General features: G+C 47.8%; 2 protein-coding genes across 3 annotated transcripts in view; both read right to left on the reverse strand.

The window, feature by feature from the left end:
- On the reverse strand, positions 1 to 9,863 carry LOC102053120 (POU class 2 homeobox associating factor 1). The gene is made up of 6 exons (XM_027806712.2): positions 9,695 to 9,863; positions 7,314 to 7,365; positions 6,738 to 6,904; positions 6,281 to 6,397; positions 2,485 to 2,649; positions 1 to 2,052 (listed from the first exon to the last, which is right to left on the reverse strand). The coding sequence occupies exons 2-6, from the start codon at positions 7,327 to 7,329 to the stop codon at positions 1,981 to 1,983; spliced, it is 537 nt and encodes a 178-aa protein (XP_027662513.2). The 5' UTR covers positions 7,330 to 7,365; positions 9,695 to 9,863; the 3' UTR covers positions 1 to 1,980.
- Positions 7,330 to 23,111, reverse strand: part of POU2AF1 (POU class 2 homeobox associating factor 1) — a 22,134-nt gene continuing 6,352 nt past the window's right edge. The window contains exons 2-7 of one of the 2 annotated variants that reach the window (XM_055728568.1): positions 16,637 to 16,764; positions 15,882 to 15,924; positions 15,520 to 15,791; positions 13,787 to 14,058; positions 10,454 to 10,559; positions 7,330 to 9,841 (exon numbers count right to left, since the gene is read on the reverse strand). In XM_055728568.1, coding sequence (XP_055584543.1) covers positions 9,587 to 9,841; positions 10,454 to 10,559; positions 13,787 to 14,058; positions 15,520 to 15,791; positions 15,882 to 15,924; positions 16,637 to 16,764 — 1,076 coding nt within the window. In that variant the 3' untranslated portion in view covers positions 7,330 to 9,586. Of the gene's footprint in view, positions 9,842 to 10,453; positions 10,560 to 11,763; positions 14,059 to 15,519; positions 15,792 to 15,881; positions 15,925 to 16,636; positions 16,765 to 23,111 lie in introns of those variants that run through there. The other variant, XM_055728569.1, reaches the window with a different exon arrangement.

Here is a 23,111-nt window from a genome sequence, read left to right on the forward strand (position 1 = left end):
CGCAGTTCGTGTATTATTTTTACTTGCTGCAAAAGGACTTCTGTCACCTTGCAGACATTTCTAGATGGCAAAAAGCGTTCTACATTTTCCCTAGGGCGTCACGTGCCACATGCTGGTCACAGTTTTACGGTTTTGCTGCCAGCAAGTTCAAGAAACGGATGCTTTATTGACCGTTTTGTCTGGACAGACAGTACAAACTCGCCAATGCAATTATCACTCAATCCAGGGCTTGTAATAACATCGCTTCAAAGTAAGAAAGCACATGCTTTTGCTGGCCTAAGCCCAGATACATGCAAATTTATGCAAACACATGCAAATACATGCCTGCTTTTTTGTCAGCGGATGTTGGCAGGTTTGTAGATACGATGTAGTGAGAAGTAACAGCAAAACAGCAGAGAGGAGGGCTGAGAAAGTTGAGACGATCACTGCATTTCTTAAGAGCTTTTGTTCAAGTCTGCTAAACAGTTGTTTAAACATCCCAGGCCCGTGAGACTGGCAAATGCTGCAGAAAATCCCGTCCCATCGTGTGGGCGATCAAGGAAGTTACTGCAGCGATTTGAGACATCTGCCCTTCGTCTTATTGTTCAGTCCTGCTAGAAGCAATAACTTGTGCAACACTGAGAGATCAGCAAATGTAGCTCCGGACACGTACCGCCGGTGAGCCCCGCTCTGCGCAAGGGCTGTCAGACCATGGCTCGCGCTCCCTCCGGGCATCTGCCTCCCTCCATCCCACCGACCCGGCAGAGACGCTGTTGCCAGTCGATTGCACAGCAATTCACAAATCATTTCACAGAAAGAATAAGAAGGACCTGTTCAAACGCCCTCTTGGGTAAGAATGGGAACAGGAGAGCACTTGCTAACTACACTGCACTCTGACCCTGCTGCGGACAAGCCCACGCAGCTCAGAAGTTTTCTACCCTGTCCATGCCTAAAACCCGCTGGAGACCCAAAGGAAGCCGGTCTCCTCCGCAGGCATTAGCTCAGGGGAGGGTTCAGCTCCCCACTGAGCTGCTTCCAAAGCTGTGTTTGGCCAGCAGAGCTGGAGACTGGGATCGGATCAGATGTCTCAGAGAGGATTCCCTTCACTGGGAAGCACTGGGAGCCACAGGAACCTGCCCTGCTGAGAACCCGACCCATGTTGTTATGTTAGGTAGTCCTGTGAGGAGGACTCGATGGTCCTTATGGGTCCCTTCCAGCTGGAGATATTCTATGATTCTACGCACTTGCTTCTAAAAGCATCTGTTTTCTTTTCTCGGGGTGGGGTGGGAGACTGTGGCATGGACAGCTGCTTCAGCTTTCCTCCAAAAAGTGCTAAGAAATGGGGTAGCAGCAGCGTGCAGGAACCCTCACTTGGAGCTCTTGTGTTTGGTTGTCCACTCACTCGCATAAAATACAGCCATGGGCGACTCCTCAGGCTGACTTGACCTCTTCCATCCAGTCTTTTCCCTCCCCTCAGGTTCCTGCATTCCCAGGCTAGCAGGAACGATGGAGGTAATCACACATCCCAAAGGCTTCATCACTTCAACCAGTCCCTCTGCAGAGGACCTAAGAGGCGGCACAGTTTGAGCCTGTCTTAGAGCAGCATTTCTCAACCTTTTATAGCCAAACCACCGTCTTGTGTTCCACCACCACCGCGGCTTTCAGCTGCCACCAAATCAAAGGCTGGCTGTACTTTGAACATTTCCTTATTTATGTAAGAGCCGTTTGCTTTGCTTGCCTCCTGGCTTGCAAGCAATGCTCGAAGTTTATTAGTATTCTTTGTTAACAAAATAAAGTTTTCAACCATTTGAAAGCTCATCTTCTGATCTCTTGCATGCTGCTCGTGGTCTACAGGTTGAGACATTGAGGTGACATTGAGGAACACCTGGTTGAAAGGCTCTAGGGGCAGGGACGTGTTGGTGAACCATCCTCACAGCTGTTCTAAGAGGCCATGTGCAATCAGCAAGTGCAGTTGAAGCCGTCCCAGGAACTGCAGGCGCCCTAGGATCTGGCATTTCGGCGACAGGAGATGAATGCAGATGCGACTTTCCCTTTCTTCAGCAAATGCCTAACCTGCCAAAAAAATGTAGCAGTTCGTTACATGCCATCTGAAACTGTGCATGCAGACACCCCAATACATACACCCCCCGCCCTTACATACATGTATAAGTGTAACTAAATACATGTAGAAACATATCAGGGACTACAAGGAGCTCCAGGAGCCTTTCCATACCTGTAGGCATGAAACCTGATCATTCCTTGAGATTTGCTGCCATTATGAAAGAACTACACGGTGTTACCTCCCCAGATGTATTTGGAGTTCCACCTAATGCCTGCTTGGTGGTCCTTGATTATGGATTTATGGAAGCGGGGAACCCCCAAGCCTGCCCCACTGCAAAGTCAGATCCATGTCATACGACTTGTCCTCACTGTTCCCCTGGTAAGGACCAACAGCTGCGGGGTGCACAGATGTGTTAGGAAGCAGCAGCAATCTGGATCCTGTACCTGATCCCCAGCTTTTCCAGGAGGAGCCATGTGGATTGCCTGATCGTTGTCTAAGTTGCGGATGCTCGGGTCTGCCCCGTGGTCAAGGAGCAACTGGACGATTTCTTTCTGGTTCTTGTCAGGAGGCAATGCGGCTGCCATATGCAAAGCTGTGTTGCCATGTGCCTAATGCAGTGGAAGGAAAAGAAAATGAAGAACAAAAGAAGAGAAAACTTCTGATAAGCTGTGTCCCCTACTCAAAATTGTCCTAGAAATGGAGACTGGGGGAATGAGAGCTGAAGAAGCCTCACCTGGTTACCTAGCAGGACGCGAGGGAGTAGCCCTGCTCTGCTTCTCCCACGTACGGCTGCTCGTGCAAGAGATTTATGGATTTTGAATTTTCTCTCTGATAGAGTGCTACCTGGGGGGCTTTGATGCTTTGGGTACAGCTAACAAATAGTGCTGCATCAGCAACATTCCTAATCACTCTGCAACCCCCTGCTGAATCGCACCCTCGTGTAAGCAGAGGCCTGATGAGTTCTTTGAAAAAGATAAAGGCAGAGGCCATGTAACATGCAAGTTCATCGAGGAGAAGCAATAGGAACTATTTCCCTGGGAAACCTTTTAAGTCAGTCTGAGGGCCACGAACCCCATCACGCTGTGCTCCCCATCACACACGGGCTGTGCAAGGACCGGCAGCAGCAGACCCATTTGTGCTCTACACAGCTCCACAACTCCCTTTTACAATCACTTGCAAGTTCCAGAAAGTTGTAAAGAGACGCTGACACAAGCGAAAGCCAGACCCAATAGTGCAGGGATTATAGGTGAGGCTCAAAGTGATCTCCAGGATCCCAGGCATCGTGGACTGTGTGAGTCCTCCCAAGGCACCAAACTCCCGGCATTACACCGGAGTGCTTCGGACGGTACCGAGCTGTCCCAGTGTTCCAGCCAAGCCAGGGGTCCAGCAGCCCACGACCCCCAGGGACTTTGTGTACTCTGGACCCAACAGGGCTGCAGACAGCTTGGCTCTGCAGCAGACGGAATAAATCCTGCCAGGCTCCAAACCTTCTCCTGGTTCCTTCCCAGAGCGCTGAAGGTAGTGCTTGGCTTTATTTTCATGGGGCTGCCATTAAGCAGAGTCCTGAGGTCAAGGCCCTGCTTAAGCACACGTTGCCTCCAGCTTTTTCAGGAGCAGGACCGGTGCAGGAGGGACAGACAACATCTGCTGTGAAGCCACGGGGCGGCGCAGGATGGAGCGTGCTGCAGTTGGTTGGAGAAGAGCTTGGTACCACCAGACCGTGTAGAAACCTGTGCTCCTGCCCAGTCAGGTATGACTGCTAACGGTTTGAAATGAGAAAAACCTAATAAGCAAATGCGTGAGGCAAGGTATTTTTAGGCTGCCAGAAGCCTCATTTAGGCAGCTGTGTATTTCTTCTCTCAGAAACCACCATCGATTTGTCATGATCCTGGAATGGCTGGACACAAATTGCAATGTGTATTACTATTCCAGTTGTTAAAAGGAATACATACAATTTACTGCTGAGCCATAAGGGACACTGAAGCACAAGACAAAACAGCCAAATCTTTGCGGCTGTTCTCAGACAAGGCATTTTTTACAAGCCCTGAACAAGCAGATCCTTGTCAATTTTATCATCCCACAGAGTCAAGGGATAGTTACAAGTTCTTTATAGGACTTCTCATTAAAATGGAAACATCTGCAGTCGTTTGCTGCATCTCTGTGGCAGGAGCACTTGATAGCTTCCAAATCCAGGGACAGGGCTAAGAACACGAGGCCATTTGCCCGCGCCTGGTCCTGAGGGCTCCCATGGACTTTAATAGGGCTTATACAAGAAAATGGCCCAGAGCACCAACATGTGGGCTCTAGGAATCCTTCAGCTGAAAAATACCTCAAAGGCCTCAATGCTTTTCTCACTGCAAAATCCACAAGGAAATGGATTTGGAATGAGAAAACCACAGCAAGCCGTGGGTGAGCCAGGGAAGCCAAAACATGGACTCCAGCATCTCTGTTTTCTTGCCTTCTTCATACTTGGAAGAGCTAAAAAGCCAAGGTATTGGACAACCTCACCATCGTATTTCTCACTGTCCCAGACAGTGAAGACTCCAAGTGATCCTATCGCAGTAGGAAGCTCTCACAGGATTGTGATCAAGAGACAACAGCCGACTCCCACGGACAAGCTAGGACCTGTCTAATGGGTCTTAAAAGATACAGAAAAAATGTAGTGAAAAGGCAGCAGGAAGGCCCTTCACTGTACAGAAAGGCAGAAACTCTGTTACTATCCACATACACAAAGCGTGACACGTTTCCTCCAGTCCAACAGAAATCTGTAGGGGGAAAAAACCATGAAGCTGCCCAGGATCTGCTTCCCAAGTGAGCAACTGAGTGGATAGGAAACATTCGGTTCCTTTCTGATGGACACAAGCATATGGATGCTCTGGGGAGTACAAGCAAGGCTAAGAGACTGCAACTGTTGAAATGAAAAGCTAAAGCACTGGTTGCCTCAAAACAGAGAGCTCTAGCCTCGTCCTCCTGTCCTCCCCTGCCTCTGTCCCTCCCTGCTCAAGGGCACCCTTTTGCAGAAGCACCCGGTGTCACCCAGCCAGCCCTGCTGAGGAGGGGCAGCCAGCCAAGCGCCCAAGCTGCGGCTGATGGTGCAGAGCGATGTCTCAGCTGAGGCACAGGAATGTCAGGATTTTTGCTTAGGAGGATGGGTGAAGCCGATGCATCTGCGAGATAGTGTCACTGCTCGGTATCTGCTCAAAGGTGAAGCACAGGGCAGCAAGGGGGTGGGTGACACAACAGCGGCGCGGGGCAGGATTCTGGTTTGCTTTGAACAACTTCGGAAGGGCTGTGCCTCCAGAAACCCCCCACGGAGCAACCAACGTTAGCAAAACTTCAGCTCAGTGATCAGGGTTTTGCGGGGTGCCTAAAGCAGCGTCTTGAGCCCCCCGAGTCAGAGGTGGTCTGCTCACCACAGTGCTCAGCAAGGATGCTGAGCGCTTCGACAGCTGGTTTCCCCCCAGTTCGCTGCCTGCAGTACGGGTCTGCCCCCTGGTACTGCTCCCGGCACTCTTAGGGCTTGGTGGGCCCTGTAAATATTTTGATTCTCCAGGCTCAAACGTGTGGGCAGCCATCACAACAACCAGCTTGTGCCCAGGCACAAACAGAGCCAGAAGACTTGCAAATAACATCTAAGGCAGAGAGAGTCACCACCTCTCCTAACTGAAACAGGAGCTTCGTCCTTCCCATGAGCGGCACGTTCGGCAGGAGACACCGCCTGCCATCGATCCACCGCTGCCCTAAGCTGCCATCTCTCGGCGTTACGTTGCTGCCAACAGCAAACCATTGCACCACTGCGGATCTGTTTTCTCAGCCTTCAGCCTAATGTAATAAAATTCATGTTGCTCCTCAAGTAACCGCTTCCCATGCCCTTCCTCCTCCCTGGCTGTCTCGCTCTCTCATTGTCGGCTCCTGCCTGCTGGGAGAGGGGCTTGTGTTTCATGACGCTGCTCAGAGCTCAAGCCAGGTACTGCTTTCCAGGTGAAGTGCCTACTTACTGGAAAATGCAGTTTCAGGTAAAAAAACCCCAAAAAACTAGATTCACAAACTGCTGCTTTTTTCCTCCAGAAAGAGACACGCGTGGGAAGAGAATAACGGGTTTCTGCAGGACCCCGCAGGTCTCCTAACACCTCTGTCTGCACACAGCCTCCCACCACAGCACGGCTCTCACACGGCTCTCGGCACCTCCTCTGCCCGTGGGTGCATGCACAAATCCTGTCCACACGCAGCCGGACTCACCTTGTTGTTAACAAAGTCCTTGGACTTGAAAGCATTCAGCTCCAAGAAGTATCTGAGCAGGGAGATGTTCCCATCCTGGACCGTATAATGAAGAACTGTCTTGTTGCTTTTCACATCCTATTTAAAAACAGAAAAAAAACCCCAAACAAAATGAGAAATATTCTGGAGAACAACCTGAAGATATTATATAAACCCATCGGAGAAAAGTCCAGGGCAGCTCCGCAGCTGATGTGGAGCATCTCCTTCCCGTCTTACTGCCCAGTGTCTGCCTTGGGCTGCAAGAAAGCAACTCCAAAAGGCAGCAACTAACCCTGCAACCAGCCACTTGAGCAGGGAACAGCCTTGGTCCTTTGGTCCTTCCCCAGTTCCCCGGTCTGAGCATGGCACCAGCTCCAGGCAGGGCAGGGGAGCGCTCATGCGAGCGAACAGCACAGGGATAACCCCGCCGGTGCCTTACCCGGCTGTAGATGGAGGCTCCCGTCTGCACCAGGAGGTGGATGCAGGACTCCAGCTCTTCGCTCTGGTGCTGAAGATCTTTCTGCTGCTCCTCTGGCAGCGCCTGGCAGCCCCGCTCCCGGAGCAGGGCGTTGTGAGCCAGGACAGCGCAGTGCAGAGGGGTATGACCTGCAAAAACCAAGTACGGGGGGAAGATGAAGGCAATCCCAGCGAGGGTATCGATGTACCGAGAGCTGGTGGGGACAGCGCGCGCGTCCCTGTGGGTGCTGTTGAGGCACAAGCCCTCCTCTGGTTTCAAAGGTACCATAGTGGCTGACGGACACTTTATGGGGCTCTCCAGCACGTGCTTGGTCCCAACCGTGCATCAATCACCGCCGAACCATCAGCACCGTTGAACTCCGTGGCATTGAGTGCACGGCAACGACTCTCCCCCCGGCCCCGGCAGTTTCTGAGGCCGCTCTGGCCTCCTGGCACAGCACCAGAGACCAACCAGCACCTCAACGAAACAGCCATTTTGAAATGAAATTTTTGGGTTTTTTTAATATCGCTATAAAATATTTGTGCAAAGGGTTTTTACCTTCAAAATCTTTCATTTCTAAATCAAGGGGGAAACCTAGTGACAGTATAACCTAGGAACAACAGAGAAATGGAAGATTTTAGTTCAGCAGAATACTGTCCAAGCCAAAATCAGTCAAAACTAACATTTAAAACCAAACAAACAGATAATTATCATATAACTACAAACTAAGCCCTTATTTGACACTAGGTTTTAGAGCTGTGGATCTGTTTCCTAACGGCCATTCAGGGTTACACAAGATGATTACGTCCCTAATACCCTGAACCCCACCTAAGCACAGCACCCTGTTAGATTCTCAGCTCAGAACAGTAAAATTAAGTCATTGCCCCCAGCTCGAGCGCTAACCTCCTCGCTTGCACCCTGGATTCAGCAAAGGCACCAATAACACCAATTCATAATTTTTCGGAGTTATTCTCAGCAAGGATGAATGAAAATCTCTCCTTGACATGTACAGCCAAACTTTATTACCTAAAAGTTTGCTGACACTGGAAAAGTCTCCGCCTGGATTTATTTACTTTCTTTTTTTAATGTGCAGCAGACGTGCAGCAGCGCGACAGGTTAAAACCAAAGTTTGTTGCAATGGCTGCAGCAGTGAGGATGCAGAGCTTGTAAATGGCGGGAAAGAGTAGTCTGGAGATGAGCACTGCTTGGATTTAGCAGAGAGTAAAATTTTCAAAACTCTTTAACTTAAGAAAATTAGAGATTCAATGTGACGCAGCCAAGTAGCTCCTTGTCTATATTATTACAGACGGTGCATTTTTTCCTCTTGATTGAATAAAGCAAGTTGTTGATATCACAGCATCTTGGCTGAGAATTTTTGCAGAGCAGTGACTCATCCAGAACCTTGTCAAGTTAGACAAGGCGCAGGACAGAACCCTTCTGCCGAAAGATTATCCAGGACGGTTAGGGCTTGCGCTCCCTTTTTGTAACAACAATATAATTTATACAAATCAAATATTGACAAGTAGCTCTCAGCTGCCTGACTATTAGATGTTTAATCCAGTAGAAAAAAAACCAAACCAATTAAAATAAACAAATGAATTGTAAAGCATTTCATGGCTTTGACCACAGTGAGAAGCAAGCCTGTGTGCGTTTTCCCTTTTCATGTCAAGGAAAAAAATAATTAAAAAAAAAACCAAAACAAAACACAAACCACCACAAGGCACTTCAGGAGGCTTTGTTGGAATCATCTGGATGTAAACCACTTTTCCCCACTGAATGAAACACCTGCTTTCCAAAGAACTCGCAACGTTACACATTAACTGCCTGCTCAAGACTCGGGGCTGGGTGTGTGCAAGGCAGAGCTTACGCACGCTGCGGGGGGGCTGCCAGCGTGCCAGGTCCGCCCTGGCACTGCCACCGCCACCTCCCCCGTCCTCGGGGCGGGAGGTGCCCTGTCCTCATATAAACTCAGCGGTGTGAAACTGTGAAACTGCATGGCAGCCACCTACACTCAGCCCTGGCGTGAATCAAGGCAGGCACGTTATATTAATTCCATTTTATGGCCTATAGTGAAGTGTTTAAGAGACACGTTCCAGTATGCTTATCTCTGCCATGCAATCCCTTCCAAAAATTCCCCCTTGGCTAATGTGCTTATTTGCTCCTCAGGGCTGTTAGGGTCTGCCTGGCACACAACTTGGGTGTAGACCCCGTCCAAAGGAAGATCTGTGAAGCAATAGGGAAGCGAAGATCTGGTCATATAAAAAATGAAAACTCTGGTATGTTCTGGCCATACAAGTGTCCAGTTTCTCTCATGCCCTGGAAAATCTTCTTGATTTTGCATAAAATCAAGAAAATATTATTTTTTGATTTTGCATAAAATCTTCTTGGTTTTGCAAGAATTTGAAAAAATTTGGAAAATGTGCCTCATTTTGAAGGCTGTGCCTGTGTCCGCAGGGTCACAGCTGCTCTCTCTTCAGCTGGCTTGAGTTGGGACACCATTTGTTGCTCCCGCCTGGGTGACACTGGCATCAGGAGGGAGTTTCACAGCAGTATTATTGCTCCTGCTCACACCCCACAGCTGCCTGCAGCCTCTGGGGACCCCCTCCCAGCAGGCACCATGCAGCACTGGGGGCTCAAGGCAGAGCACGCCCAGTCCGCCTGCAGCAGACTCAGAGCTAGGATCTGCAGACAGAATTCCCTTTCCCCCACCCATACGCTAAAGCTGTTTCCTCTTTGACAGGAGCCTGAGGTTGGCTGCAAGTGTAGTCCCGGGAATAACCTGGGAAGCTGAATCCTAACACGATGGAAAAGGATGCTTCGGTCAGTCTCCATCACTTACTGACGCCTCGCCTTCTGGGACAGTTTTTAAAGGCAGCGACACTGAGGCTTTCGTGGAGGTTTATATTGCTAGCAATTAAAACCAGAAAAGCTTTGCCTACCTGAAGGACTTGGGCATACCCATATGTTGCAGCAAGATGTAAAGCTGACTGCCCTTTGTGGTCTACAGCATTGACATCTGCTCCTGTCTGGATCAAATCATAGACAATAGCTGGCTGCCTGGCAGTGACAGCCACCAGCAGCGGAGTCTGAAAATAGCAGGACAGCAGATAAAACGTGAGCGGTTAGAAGCAGACGCCGTTGTAAAACCGTACGGGGAAAGGCAGTCTGGGCTGAACGGCATCTAGAATCCCACGGACTGCGCTGCATAACCCGAAGGCAGCTCACGGGCAGATTCTGAATCCCACATATTCGGACCCGTGGCGTCACCAGATGGGGGGCGTTTCCCAGCTCCTGCTGAACTCCCTCTAGTGCTCCTCAGCCCTAATTTGATGACAGCACAAGTCCAGGGGCTTTGAAATGCTGCTCATACCACGTGCAGCACTCTTAGCGTAAGCCTGCTGTTCATAAAACCCTTGGCCTCAGAGACTGCTGCCAACATACCCGTATTTTCCTGGACCAGTGTGGCCTTAGATCACTCTATGAACCATGGGCTGAAAAGAGAAAAAGCTCATTCTCACCCCACCTAATTTTAGGATCCTGCCAGAGGCACCGAAGCAAGGCACATCAATGCCCAAGGCTTCCTTGGCAGTAACAGAGGGACAGAGCTGGATTTTACAAGCCATCAGTTACTCTCAGTCCTGCAAAGTCCATGCCCATCCCAAACACCGCTGTCTGCGGGAGAAAGTGGTCCGTATTACCTTTCCTCTGTGTTCCTTGGCATCAAGTCTTCGCAGCAATTTCATGCGCTCTGCAGCTGCCAATGTATACGCTCTCATACCTTTAGCTGCATAAATATGTAGAATTCTAAGACAGCAAATAAAGAGATCGATCACTGCTTGGCCATGAATCACCCTGGGAACAAACAGTTTTACAGGGTAGCATAGCCACTTCGGTGGTTTTTTACCCAGCGTTCCACAAAACCGTGCCATAAGCCCCAAGGGACTTGACCTTGGAAGCACCCACTGCCACGGAAAGGGCTTCCTACCTCAAAATAAGCGCAGGGCTCAGAGCCCTCAGCACTGCTGAGCTTTGGCACGCTGTCTCCTTTCCACTCCAGCGCTTTCTTTCAGGTGAGATTCATGCCTGTGCCGGGAGGTATCTAAGCCCCCCCCCAAAGCCCAGCGTGGGGGCCTGATGGTACCGCACCGCCCGTAGGTATCACTTGTTGGGGGGTACAGCGGCGCATGCATTGGTGGTATCTCACCATTCAGGGTAACAAACAGCCCCTTCTAAATGGTGCGTTTGTAAACAGCCTGTTAAGCTCTACTCCTTTATCAAAACTACTAGTGAGAGGTACAAAGCCCTTACCCTGTGCGGAAGACACAGAGTTGTCACAACCCGTAGCAGTTAGGGACTTGCTATCGGCCCTCAGCAGTGGGGAAACCACTTCACTGCGTCATTTGGCTTGCCTGGCTGTATGGCTGGAGGTGGAGAGAATCACACAGAGCTACTCACCACTCCCATCCCCACAAGCCCTATCCGCGAGGGCACGCACAGGTAGTTTTGCAATTCCCCTTTGCTCAGGAGGAGACCATCCTACAGGCAGTTGTACCAGACTCTCCAGACAGCAACATTTGAAACCTTTTAGTCAGAAGGTGGGAGGCACTCATTTCTTTCCACAGGTAATTTTGCACCCCAAAGCCACACCTTGCAATTTCAGAAAGTAGAATCACAACTTTACGGCTAGTCTGATTGTCAGTCAAGCTCAGCATTAGCTGTGGCTGCACACCCACACATCCCCAGGGATGCACATAGAGGATAGCAGTGACTGAAGGAACACCTGAACTGCGGGAGTGCTTCTGTGAGGAACGACTGCTTGAGTAAACAGAGCCTCCAGGCTGTATTTGGATCATGGAGTTCCTCCTTAATCTGCTTTAATGTGCAACACTAGCAGTAAATCTAACGGCTAATCTGTGGTTCTATCCTGCACGTAGGTTACTGAACTAAATGACTGCTAAACCGATGCTGGGTTACCCTTTTGGATAGGAAATAAAACACTCTAGGCATGTGAAAGTTACTGCAGATCTTTATTGAAAAAGATTTTGTCTTTTTCTAACCAGAACAACCCAGAAAGAAATTCTGAAACAGTTCACCATTTTTTATATTCACACAGAGAATTTACACACATTGGAGTGAAAGAAATTTTAAAAGCAATCTTAGCAACCACAGGCTTGATTCACAACTGCATTATCCCAGTTTTACCTACTGAATGTCTTTGTACTCGTAAAACTGAAGTAAGCAGCGGTGAACTAAGCTCCTTCTCATTAATTTCTTTGCTGGGTTTTTCTGCAAATGTAAGCCACTAATTTCAATGCACCTGAACTACTGCTATTTTCAAACAACTTTATGATCACTTACATGATCTATTGCTTATGTCTTCCAGATTTGTCAATATTAAATAAGAAAGTATGCTTTGAAAGTCCTCGAGACTTTCAACCTGAGCTTGCAAACCTCACTCAGGAATAAACTTGAAATATTGCCTGGGTGACAACTGGAGTGCTGGACACCAGGTAATAAAGAGTGCAATAAATTATTTTGCAGTTAGTCTTGCAAATAATAAAATCACCTAAGGATCCTGGGCTTTAGAAAGCAGAAAAACCCAGAGAAATTGTGTTCACCAGCCAAGAGTCTCTTGTTTATTAGAAAACAATAAACAGGGTTAGAAGGGGATATATCCCTGCAAATATATTTGCCTGTGGCATGGCACTCCTGAACATCAACAATAATATTTACAGTTGCATCAGAGGAAAAAGTAAAGCTACTTATTCTCCAGGAAAGAAAATCAGAAAGCTATAAAGAAAATATGTGCAGCTGTGGGCTTGGGAGACTACAGCACAGAGAAACTTTCCATTGCAGTAAGGCAAAGAGAGGTCACTAAGGCTCCTCGGCTCAGCACAACATCACCGACCCCACACTCAAATGCTACAGAACCAATGAAAGTATTGTCATCTAACAGTGATGCCATGAATTCCTTGTTAGACTGAAGTCCAGATTTTGGAAGACCCTGTCTTCTCAATGATCTCCTGATATAGGGCCGTGTCTTGCAATCCTGACTCGGGTAAACTGCCGGTGACTTCAGTGGGACCAGGATCTGTCCATTGGTAGAACACGCAGCATTACCAGCCAGCCACAAAAGCAGCCCACTGTCTCCAAGGTGGGTATCTCAGAGTCCAATAACATTCTGCAGCTGACAGACCATGACTCCAAACCACCATCCCACACCTACAGCGCTGCCTTCCAGTGGCAGGCAGGGTGAGATCTTCAGGTTACACCTTTGTGGGAACTCAAATGTTTCATCTAGGCTACTTTGTGTTGCTCTGTAAGTAGGGATGTCTGACTGCACGGGTGTTCAGTTCAGCTGTGTTGACTTTCTGCCTTCAGCCTAACGCACCTGCCTGCGCCAGCAGAACAAAACTACACTGTACGTTTTCCTATTTTCCAAAGGAGCAGTGCAATTTAAGAAAGAAAAATGTCAATTTAGACCCCTAAAATGTTTTCTAGTGGCCTGGATCAGGCAGAGGTTCCTCCGTGGACAAGGCAGAGACACCCATGTAAGGCATTTCTGCTCTGGAAAGCAGTCCTGTCGAACTAGGTCTTGCCAACAGAGGCGAGTGTACCCTCACCAAACGCGACCGTTGGCCACAGCTACACTGCAGGGATGTCCACTTGAGACCATGCCCTGTGCCCGAGGATGAAAGTCGCCTTGTGCTGATGCTGAGCGCAAGAACTACACAGGATTGAAAGCCTGCCCGGGAGAGACGGCAGGAAATGTGACAGCAGAGAAATCTTGTGCTGGGCCCCAGGACAAAGCGAGTTTCACACAACACACAAGTCATGGTGTGCTAGAGGTGGACTCTGAATTTGCAAGTAAAGTTCCCCGCCCCCCGCCCCCCCCCCCCTCCCCCCCGCCTGCTTCTCCTCTGTACTCAAAACTCACTGTGGTGCCAGGTGGAGTATTGAGTAGGGGAGGATCAGGCCCCAGCTGTGCAACTTAAAGCCCTTCAACAGAGAGAGCATGGTTTAAAACATACGTATCATTGTCTTCATCTTCTAGCAGCAGCTTCTCAATGGGCAGCGTGCCGATGACTCGTCTGGCATCCTCCAGCTCCTGGGGGGCTGGTTCAGGGATGGAAATCGGCAAGGGCACGAACTGTGGCCCGGGAAGCGTGGAAGAAGCTGGCTGGTACTGCAGAGTGGAGGCTGGCAGCGCAGAGAGGGGCTGTGCCCATGGGAAGTAGGTGAGAGGGGGCTGCTGATCCGTCACCTCAAGCGGGGGCACTACAGCAGGGGGGGTGCTTCGTGGCTGTTAAAATAGAAGAGAAATAAAACAATTGGCCAGGTGGAGCAGGGGGGGAAGGACACAAAACAGTAGGCTAAGGATGCTCAGCGTCACTTTTACCATCCCTTTTCCTGTCTGGGTAAAGCAGTCGACTGCGTGTAACAGTTTTCCCACGCTGGCTCCCACGAGGGTGGTGGCTGTGGGTGTCCCAGGTGTTGCTGCCAGCACCTCACACTCACGGCAAGTTCCCTCTAGCTTTCTGTTCCCACTCCCACCCGCGCTGCAAGCCCATGAGACAGTTACACCCCATGCTGAAAATTGCCTTCTGAGACAGTCTTTTTTTTTTGCAGGTTGAACGCATGGGCGCAACTTTGCTGCCACAAGGCTGAAGGCAGCAAAAAACAAAAAAATTATTCTGGCCTCTGCAACAGTCCATCCTGACCTGTCCTGGCAGCTGAGGCAGAGCAGTGGGTGGAATGAGAGCTCTTCCTCACCAGGGAAGGGCACAGGATGCTGGCACGGGCCTTTGCTGATTTGGTGTGCCAGTTCCAGCAGCTGAACTGAAACATTAATAGGAAAATCTGAGTTTCATTGAAACACAATTCTGTGCCCTTCTCCTCTAAGGAAGAACAAATCACCTTGGGTCAGCCAAACAGATTTTGTCCAGCCTGAAACCAAATATTCTGCTATGTTTATGTGCTATTTTGGCCTTGCTTTTTTTCTATCTTCAAATAGCAATTTTTGAGACATTTATTGCCAAGTCATTCCCCCTGCTTCACCTCGTGGATGTGTTTCGTGGAATCCCATTTACCTTTTTTTTTTTCTTTCTTTTTTTTTTTTTTTAAGTTTGGAATTAAATAGTGGTGAATCCCGTGGATACTGCTGGGATCTCTGGTGGGACTGTGTTCTAAGTACTTGTCCAGCAGCATTTATTGACTATAATGTGCATCTACTCAGTGAACGACTTTAATTCCACTTCCTCAGGTATTGCAAATCCCAGCTGAAGAACAGCTCCTGAGGTTGGAAGTGTCAACAACAGCAAATGTAACATTCCCCATCATTACCCCTGAGCTGCAAGCAGTATTCTCCTGCTGTAAATAACTGTTCATAGACTTGAACAAACTCAGGGCAATGGCAGCTCTGCTGCTGACTTGAGGAGAGATGACTCATTTCCCAGGACAACAGCAAAGAACAGCGGATGTGTTAATGACACTGAGAGTCCTGAGGAGCGCAGAGAGCTGGGGAAATGGCAGTGAAGGTGCCTGATTTCAGTGCAACCACCACTTCTTGTCCTGCTCAAACCATACGAATGGCCGGCACAGTGCAGACAGGGCCAGTGCTAGAACAACTATGGGGCACAGCCGTAAAGAAACACAGCATTACAGTAATTAGATACGTTATACTAATTATAGCCAGCAATCCCCATGGCTCTTGCTCAAAGGTAGGAAATTTGCTATCGTTTACACTGAGGTATTTCTGACTTACTGCAAAATTGGTGATGAGTGGCTGAGAAGTGTAAGTCAGAACAGATGAAGGTCCAACCAGCGTGTAACTGGGACACACAGGCTGGACATACATATCTGCTGTGTACGGACAGCTGACCGCTTCGTGGGGCACGTAATCAGGGTAAGTGGTCCACTGAGTTAAAGGCTGTAAGGATGTAGGAGAAGCCTGGGAGATCCAGCCCGAACAGAGTGCTCCTTCATCTGCGACAGACAAGGCAGGGGCGGCAACATCCATGTCAATGCAAGGCTGGCCTAAAAAACAGGAGAGGATTAAACCCTAGTTCAGCGTAGCTTTCCCTGCAGCAGGGCCGACAAACACTTAGGAAGTCAGGGAAACATTACCCATCGGTGAATAGGAAGGAAGTGGCTGATGAGGCAAAACAACCTAGAAGAGAGAAGAAAAATATCCATAGATTAAGACCATAAGCATCAAACTCAGTCCCCTCTGAGAAGCTATTACATATTAGCTAATTAGCATATTATTATATATTATTATTAGCTATTAGCAGCTGATTACCAGCTGCTACTTCAGTGTCAGTGCCCAAAGGTTCCCACCTGCCTCCTGGGAAGGCCCCAGAGAGCTGACCCTGGCAGCCAGCACACATGTCCCCAGAGTCCATACGTCCCTTCAGCTCGAGGGGACCTTAAAAACTATTTAAACCTTGTGATGCAGGGGGAGTTCCTCTCCCGAGAGGAGCCAGTCACTGTGCTTCCTCCTGGGAGGACAGGTAGGGGTAGGCTGAAACTAGGAAGCGGACAGGCAAGGATGGCTCCGGCTGATTTTTGGTGCTCTTGAACAAGCTGCTTGGCTTCTGAGCCACCTTCTGTTCCTGGGAGTTAGATCCTGCCCAGGGCAAAGCGCTTGCACCCTTCCATTAAGCTAACGGTGACTGAAGGTGCCCAGCACCCTAAAGGCGCTCCACCCGAAGGTACATTTCACAGTATCTCCAAGTAACGAGGCTGTATTGCCTTGAGAATGCTTTAGAAATGCAAGGATTTCTCTCTCATTGCCAAAGTATCGCCAGCTGGTGCCAGGGCTGGTCAATCATTTAGCTACCGAGGAAGAATTTTCTGCCTGTGTTTGTTTTTTCTCCTACCGTTGCAGCTGCCGTTGCACTGGCACTATGAACATTTCCCCGTTTCCTTTTCAATAGCTCCTTCACCGGCTCTTTGACACGGACCCCTTGATAAGGGCGAGGCTGCGGCTGCTGTTCTGGAGCAGAAGCTGAGAAAAAAAAAAAAAAAATAATGCAGGTGACATTTATTTTCCTTTCCTGCCATTTGCACAGAGCCAAATTCCTCATGGCAGCCTGCTTATCTGCGGGCTGGACTAGTCAGCTTGGCTACAGTCCGGACTCATAAACATTTTCTTCCTTAGCTACTAATGTCTTTTGACCCCTATGTGATGTCAGACGGCACTGGCTCACTCTCTGCCTTTGCTGCTTGGATGCTGCGACCACACGGATGATGAGGACAAACCTAACCTGAAATAAGTATGCTTGCAATTTCCCTCCAGCTGTTAAATTGCTGCAGCAATACCCAGAAATTCAGCCTCAGAGGGTTTTTTGGTGGTTTTTTTTTTTTTTTTTTTGCAAAAAAGCATTCATCCATAATTCACAGCCCAGGAGCTGGTGCGAGCCTGGCAGCTGGGATGGTCTGGGAGCCGGAGCTGGCAGCTTCCCTGTCCTGCTAGCAGGTGATTTTATGGTGTGCAGAAGCCGTGTTCTATCAGCACAGGGTGTATCCACAGACACGTTCTGTTGAATAAGTAGGCATATTGCTCTGGCTGTTGGTGAAAGCCGGGGGGCCGCAGTACAAGGCAAGGGGGTCGCTGCTGATGCGCAGGGGATAATACCCCGTTCCCCAAAGCAATGCCTATCAACAGACCGGGGCGGTTCATACAGGTAAAAAGCATAGCAGTGGTGAGCCACACACTCCGAAAAGGAGGTGGAAAAGGCCTCCTCTCTTCAATACTTACCAACTAGGTAGACAAAAAACAACAATAGAGAGAGGGAACAAAGCTGTTTTTGCTCAAACTGCCTCTACACTTACTGTCTCATTCTGCTGCGTTCAGTGAGGCTTCGGTGTGTCAATCGTGATGTTCTACTTTTTTTTTCTTTTTCCTTAACCCTTGAACCTGAAATTCTATTTCCTTGAGGATTCTGACAAAAACAGTGTGTTTATTTTATTCCTCATTCCTCCTGACTTCACCTGTGTGCATCTGCTTTATGTTGCTTCAGTGCCACTGATCTGCAGTGCAGCGATTTACACCTCTCTGCAGGACAAATCAGACTGAGTATATCCAACAGGCGTATAACACAGATTGCTTAGTAGATATCTAGCCCATAACGTCACATAATTGCTGGCCAGGTAAATACATAAAAACTAAGTAGAGATTAGATATTCAAGAGAAATACATGATATTCTGTCCGTAGATGCAAGCTATCAATGCAACCCAAATTAGAACAGCATCCTCATTTGGAAAGCCGCTTAATTCATCACTAATCCGGCACGCAGACCTCGTAGCTTTGCGAACAGGCAGGTATACTTCAGTGCCATCCTTGACCAGAGTCATGTTTCTGTTCCAAACTGAGCTTTGCTCATAGACTGGCAGGGAGGTTTCTAACGTGGCGAGCTGGGATGTGACACGGCTTCGCAGATGGTTATATTGACGACACATCTCAGAGCTTACATTCATAAACTCTGATCCATTCTGAAAAGTAAACCTTACAGCTACAAGGGCCTGTGGCAATGCCTTGGGACAAGCGAAAGGAGAGGAAGCAGGGTTCTTCATAAACTGATATTATCAGCCCATATTTTATGTGAAGTATTTGGAGGCAACTGATAGCAGAAGGAAGCCGTAGGGTATCAAAGCTCAGGGAGGCCCGGTATTTGTAAAGCCGCTGATAGCAGTAGTGGCTACCTGCCCCTTTTTACTGCACTCTGATGTGTAAATATGCTAATTGATCCATTTCCATTTCTAAAGATCGCAGCTGGCCTTTGTTTTTATGAAGCACAGGTGGATATCCAGCTCAAATCTTAAACTATTCTACCCAGGAAACATTTACTCAGATTTACTCTCACATCACAGAACAAGATGAATCATTTTACTTCCATCATCTCTCCCTGAGGAGAAAAACTTGGAGGTGTCAGTGGATGAGAAGCTCAACATGACCCAGCAACGTGTGCTTGCGTCCCAGCAAGCCACCTGGGCTGCACCCAAGGCCAGCAGGGCAAGGGAGGGCGGTCTCCCCCTCTGCTCCACTCTTGTGAGACCCACCTGCAGGGCTGTGTCCGCCTCTGGGGCCCTCAGCATAAGGAGGAGTTGGAGTACGTCCAGAGGAGGGCTGTGAAGATGGCCAGAGGGCTGGAGCCCCTCTTCTGTGAAGCCAGGCTGAGAGCGGGGGTTGCTCAGCCTGGAGAAGGGAAGGCTCTGGGGAGACCTTAGAGCACCTTCCAGCACCCAAAGGGGCCACCAGAAAGCTGGAGAGGGGCTTCTTACAGGGGCGTGTAGCGACAGGACAAAGGGGAATGGCTTTCAACTGAAAGAGGGTAGATTTTGATTAGATATGAGGAAGAAATTCTTCACTGTGAGGATGGTGAGATGCTGGCCCAGGCTGCCCAGAGCAGCTGGGGATGCCCCGTCCACGGAAGGCCAGGCTGGATGGAGCTGGGAGCAACCTGGGCTGGTGGGACGGGTCCCTGCCCCTGGCAGGGGGGTGGAACTGGGTGGTCTTTAAGGTCCCTTCCAACCCAAACCATTCTCTGAATCTGTGATCCCTCCCAGTTACATGCAATTGTATGTGCACTGAGATGTTACTGTTGCACCTTTCCAGGGGGAGAAAACCTGAGTCTAAATACAGACATTGTACGTCAGCCTCAAAAAATGCTTAACAGAATAAAACATTTCTGCTTTAATTTCTTCTAAAAAATGAAATACTTCTTTCCCTTCAACTTTGCTCTACCATTAACTCTTTCTGACTCACTACATACCATTTAATCATGAAATCTTGATTGACCATTATAAATATTGTGGTATTTATACACTACATTTATGCATTGAACTGTCATCTTTGTTACCTTTATGCATATTGGGAAAATACTTTAAAGTAGTAGCTGAAGGAAAGATGATTTTTCAGCCTTTGCCTGATCTACCTTTGCTTTCTGTGGACATTCTTTCTGGGATTTTACATTGGGTTACTTGCATTCTCATGAATCCTGCGGCTTTGGAAATGCAGTTAACAAAGAGAATTAAGGTCACTTTAATTCTGCATGCAAGCATTTGCAAGGGCTTTCAATGCAGTTCACATTTTGCTTTTTAAATTTAATTGGTATTAATTCATCTGAGCGCAAACAGATAAAAAAACCCAAAACCAGACAGTGCTAGAAAGTGCTGTGGTATGAGCTGTACTGGGAGCTCTGGAAAGGAGCTGAATACTAGACAGGAGGTCTGAAAAAAAGACCATCATAAAAGTGCTTTCTTGGGTTTATAGGGAGTTTATTTACATTTGGAAATTGTTTATTTGCACTTCACTGAAAAGCTCTTCAGATTCAGACCCTGGGGCTGTTCTTCATGCTACATGAGAACATCAACTCCACCAAAGCTCCGCTGTAGATCTCCTGATCACAGAACCATTCCTCTTGTGCAGGATCTTATCCCTGAGTCGTCTCACCGATTTCAAAGGGCCTCCTTGCAGAATTGGGGTGGGGAAGGATGGCAGTTTCTGGCTCCAGGTTTGGGGGATGGGAAAGAAGAAATTTACAGTAAAAGCTGACAAATATACCTATTCAGAGTTTCCGGTGTAAGCAGAGTAACCAAAAAAAAAAAAAGAAAAAGAAAAAGAAAAAAAAATAAAAAACCCCCAAAGTCTGCAGAACATATTTCGGTTCCCCCAAGCTGACCTCCAGAAATAAAAATAATGTTAGTGCAGCTGCTTTTCCACTGTTCAAGTGTGTACCAGGTCTGAGCATTAGAGATGAACCACAGCAAAATGACTTTTGGCTTGACAGTACAACTCCTCATAAACCAAAGAAATACGATCGTTTGAAAATAAAAGCATTTTGAGAAATAATGACAATTAAAATATCCTTGTAAAGGAAGTACCTGGATTTGGTAGTCCCCAGCTCCTTATACCTAAGCTGTCTTCATAAACTATGAAGCCTGCCTTGGGCCAAGTTTCAATTACATTTTATTTAAGTCATGAGCTGCAAATGCTCATATTCCATTCAGATAAAAAGGAAGAGGAGTGTTTGTGTGCTCCAGTCGTCAAGTGCCCGCTGTGTTCTACCTTGTCTCATACAACCCAAGGACCACAGAACAGCCATATGCTGCTCTTTCATAGGCACCGGATCTCGACTTGCAACTGCTCGCTGAAGTTGGAGCAGTGTGAAGCATCAGAAGTCAAGAAAGAAGGAATCTAATCCAACCAGCAGAAAGCTCTGCAATGGTTTCTACATGTAAATACATTTTAGCTCATTGCAATGCTTTTGTCAGGCTGCCTGAGAAATCCATGGGGTGTGTATATGCTCAGGTTCCTTTCATCAATGTTATCACCTACTGTATTTGTGGAATGCCGACAAAAGCCTAGCACTAGCCTCGAAGACTTCTGAGTAATCCTTCAAAGTGGCTGGATAACACAACAGCTAATGGAAAGGTACCAAATGCAGCAGTCCCACTAGCTCCGAGTACCAAGTGACAACAGAAGACAGCCCACAGTGATGTTTGACTCCAGACCGCTCTGCATCTCAGCCTGAAAGCACCCAAAGGGCACAGACAAGGCTGAAGGTTGCCAGTCTCAGCGGACTCTGGATGAAGATCTGACAAACTCCATCACTGTTGTTGTTAGGGTCAACACACTCATCCCTCTGCGCTGGTTACCCCTCTGCCAATTAGTTTGCACCTCGGAAAAAATATACATTTTCCTGCCGAGTGAGTCCAAGTTGTGCTGCACATGGCCAAGGGGGATCTTGCTGTCTGCATTTGGGGCACAGCTCCAACCCAGAGCTTCGGGCACGTGCTTCGCAAGACCCCTTGCCCAAAGCCAGCAAGACACTAAACAGGCTAATGTGTTGGGTGGAAATCTTAAAACCCCTGGCCTTCCGTTTGTGCTCACCTAACTGAGAGATGTCCGCAGCACCCCGTGCAGCAGTCAACAGCATCCCATTTTGGCGTGATACTCGTCATCCCCAGATTTTTGCCAGTACAGTATCTATACACACATACAGTTTTTTTTAAAGATACCCGCTTCTTAATAACATCCATGAAATGCTGGCTGAAGTAAAAGGTCAGACAGGGAAAGCATTCCAAGACACTGCCAAACATGTGAACCAAGCAACTTCAAAACGCATCTTCCTCTACGTTTTTATTTAACCATTGCTGAAATTGGAGGGAAGATAATGGCAAAACAGCTGTTGGAAGACTGCAAGTATTGAAGCGCGACAAGTTTCAGATCACTAAACTTCTTATTAGCACCACTGGCCTTCACAGACACATGACCTGCAGATCAGTTTAAACCTTCATCCTTGCAAACAAGTCAGAACGATTTCCCATCGGGCAATATTCAGTTTGAAATTCACAGCTAATCTGTCAGGGTCTGCATGACTACCTGCCTGCAACAGCAAACGACACACTTGTCACTGCTTCAAAAGGTTTACTGTTTCTTTGCTCACACACTAACATGTGATAAGCTTATCAATTGATCAGCATTAACAGTGTAAATATTTTTCTCTTTTCTTCTTTCACCTCCAGGATAATAAAAAATTGAAAAGAAACAAGTACAAACCTTTTTCTTCTTTGTAGTAACACCAAAAAGCAAACAGTAACTCTTGAATAACAAAAAAATAATTTAGATTTCAATTAATGAACTAGTGAGTTTCTGGCTTGGATATTGAAGTCCAATTTACATTAGGCAGCTGCTGACATTTTTATTGTACACATTGAACTTTGGCTAACAAAAAGAAAAATGTGGCTTGGCTTTGCATACCCAACTTGGATGCTTAGACTCTAATCAAAACCTCTTTACGATGAGATATCAGTGCCCATTTTGCAAGGAACTAAACGTTTCATCATGATTGCCTGTATTTTACATTGACTTCAGATACAGAACCCTTCCAAAAATATTTTTGTAAAAGTATTAAAGCCAGTAATATTATTTTGGGTATGTTGCTGCTATAGAAAATGGATTATGTGATCAGAGCTGACATCAGAACTAAACCAGCTGCTTTTGTGATATTGATAATGTTCCACAGTACATCATGGATTGCACTTTGATGAAATGTAGCTCTTAACAGCTAGGCAGGCAATCCTTTGATTGAACCAGGTCCCCTTGTATTTACACCCAGCCTACCTCACCGTTCGTAGCAGGGGACCAGCAAGGAAAGACAAAGCGATCTAAGCCAATCCTCAGCTCTGCCAGGAACCCTGCACAAAGTTGAGGGGTCACCCATTTGGTAGATCTCCAAAACTATTTGGCTGTCCAAAGATAAATGCTTTAATACAACTGTCAAAAGCACTTTTCAGTGGTTTTAGAAATGCCTGCAAAGGAGGATCCGCACTGCTTAGGTGGGCAGATC

The sequence above is a fragment of the Falco cherrug genome, chromosome 17, assembly GCF_023634085.1.
Source record: "Falco cherrug isolate bFalChe1 chromosome 17, bFalChe1.pri, whole genome shotgun sequence".
Taxonomy (NCBI): Eukaryota; Metazoa; Chordata; class Aves; order Falconiformes; family Falconidae; genus Falco; species Falco cherrug.

Excerpts from the sequence above, each read along its gene's own strand:
- LOC102053120 (XM_027806712.2), bottom strand. Across the intron at positions 6,398-6,737 it reads GAGCCTCCATCTACAGCCGG|GATGTGAAAAGCAACAAGAC; the intron begins GTAAGGCACCGG and ends GTTTTTAAATAG. Across the intron at positions 2,053-2,484 it reads CTGGAAAAGCTGGGGATCAG|GTTAGGCATTTGCTGAAGAA; the intron begins GTACAGGATCCA and ends TTTTTTTGGCAG.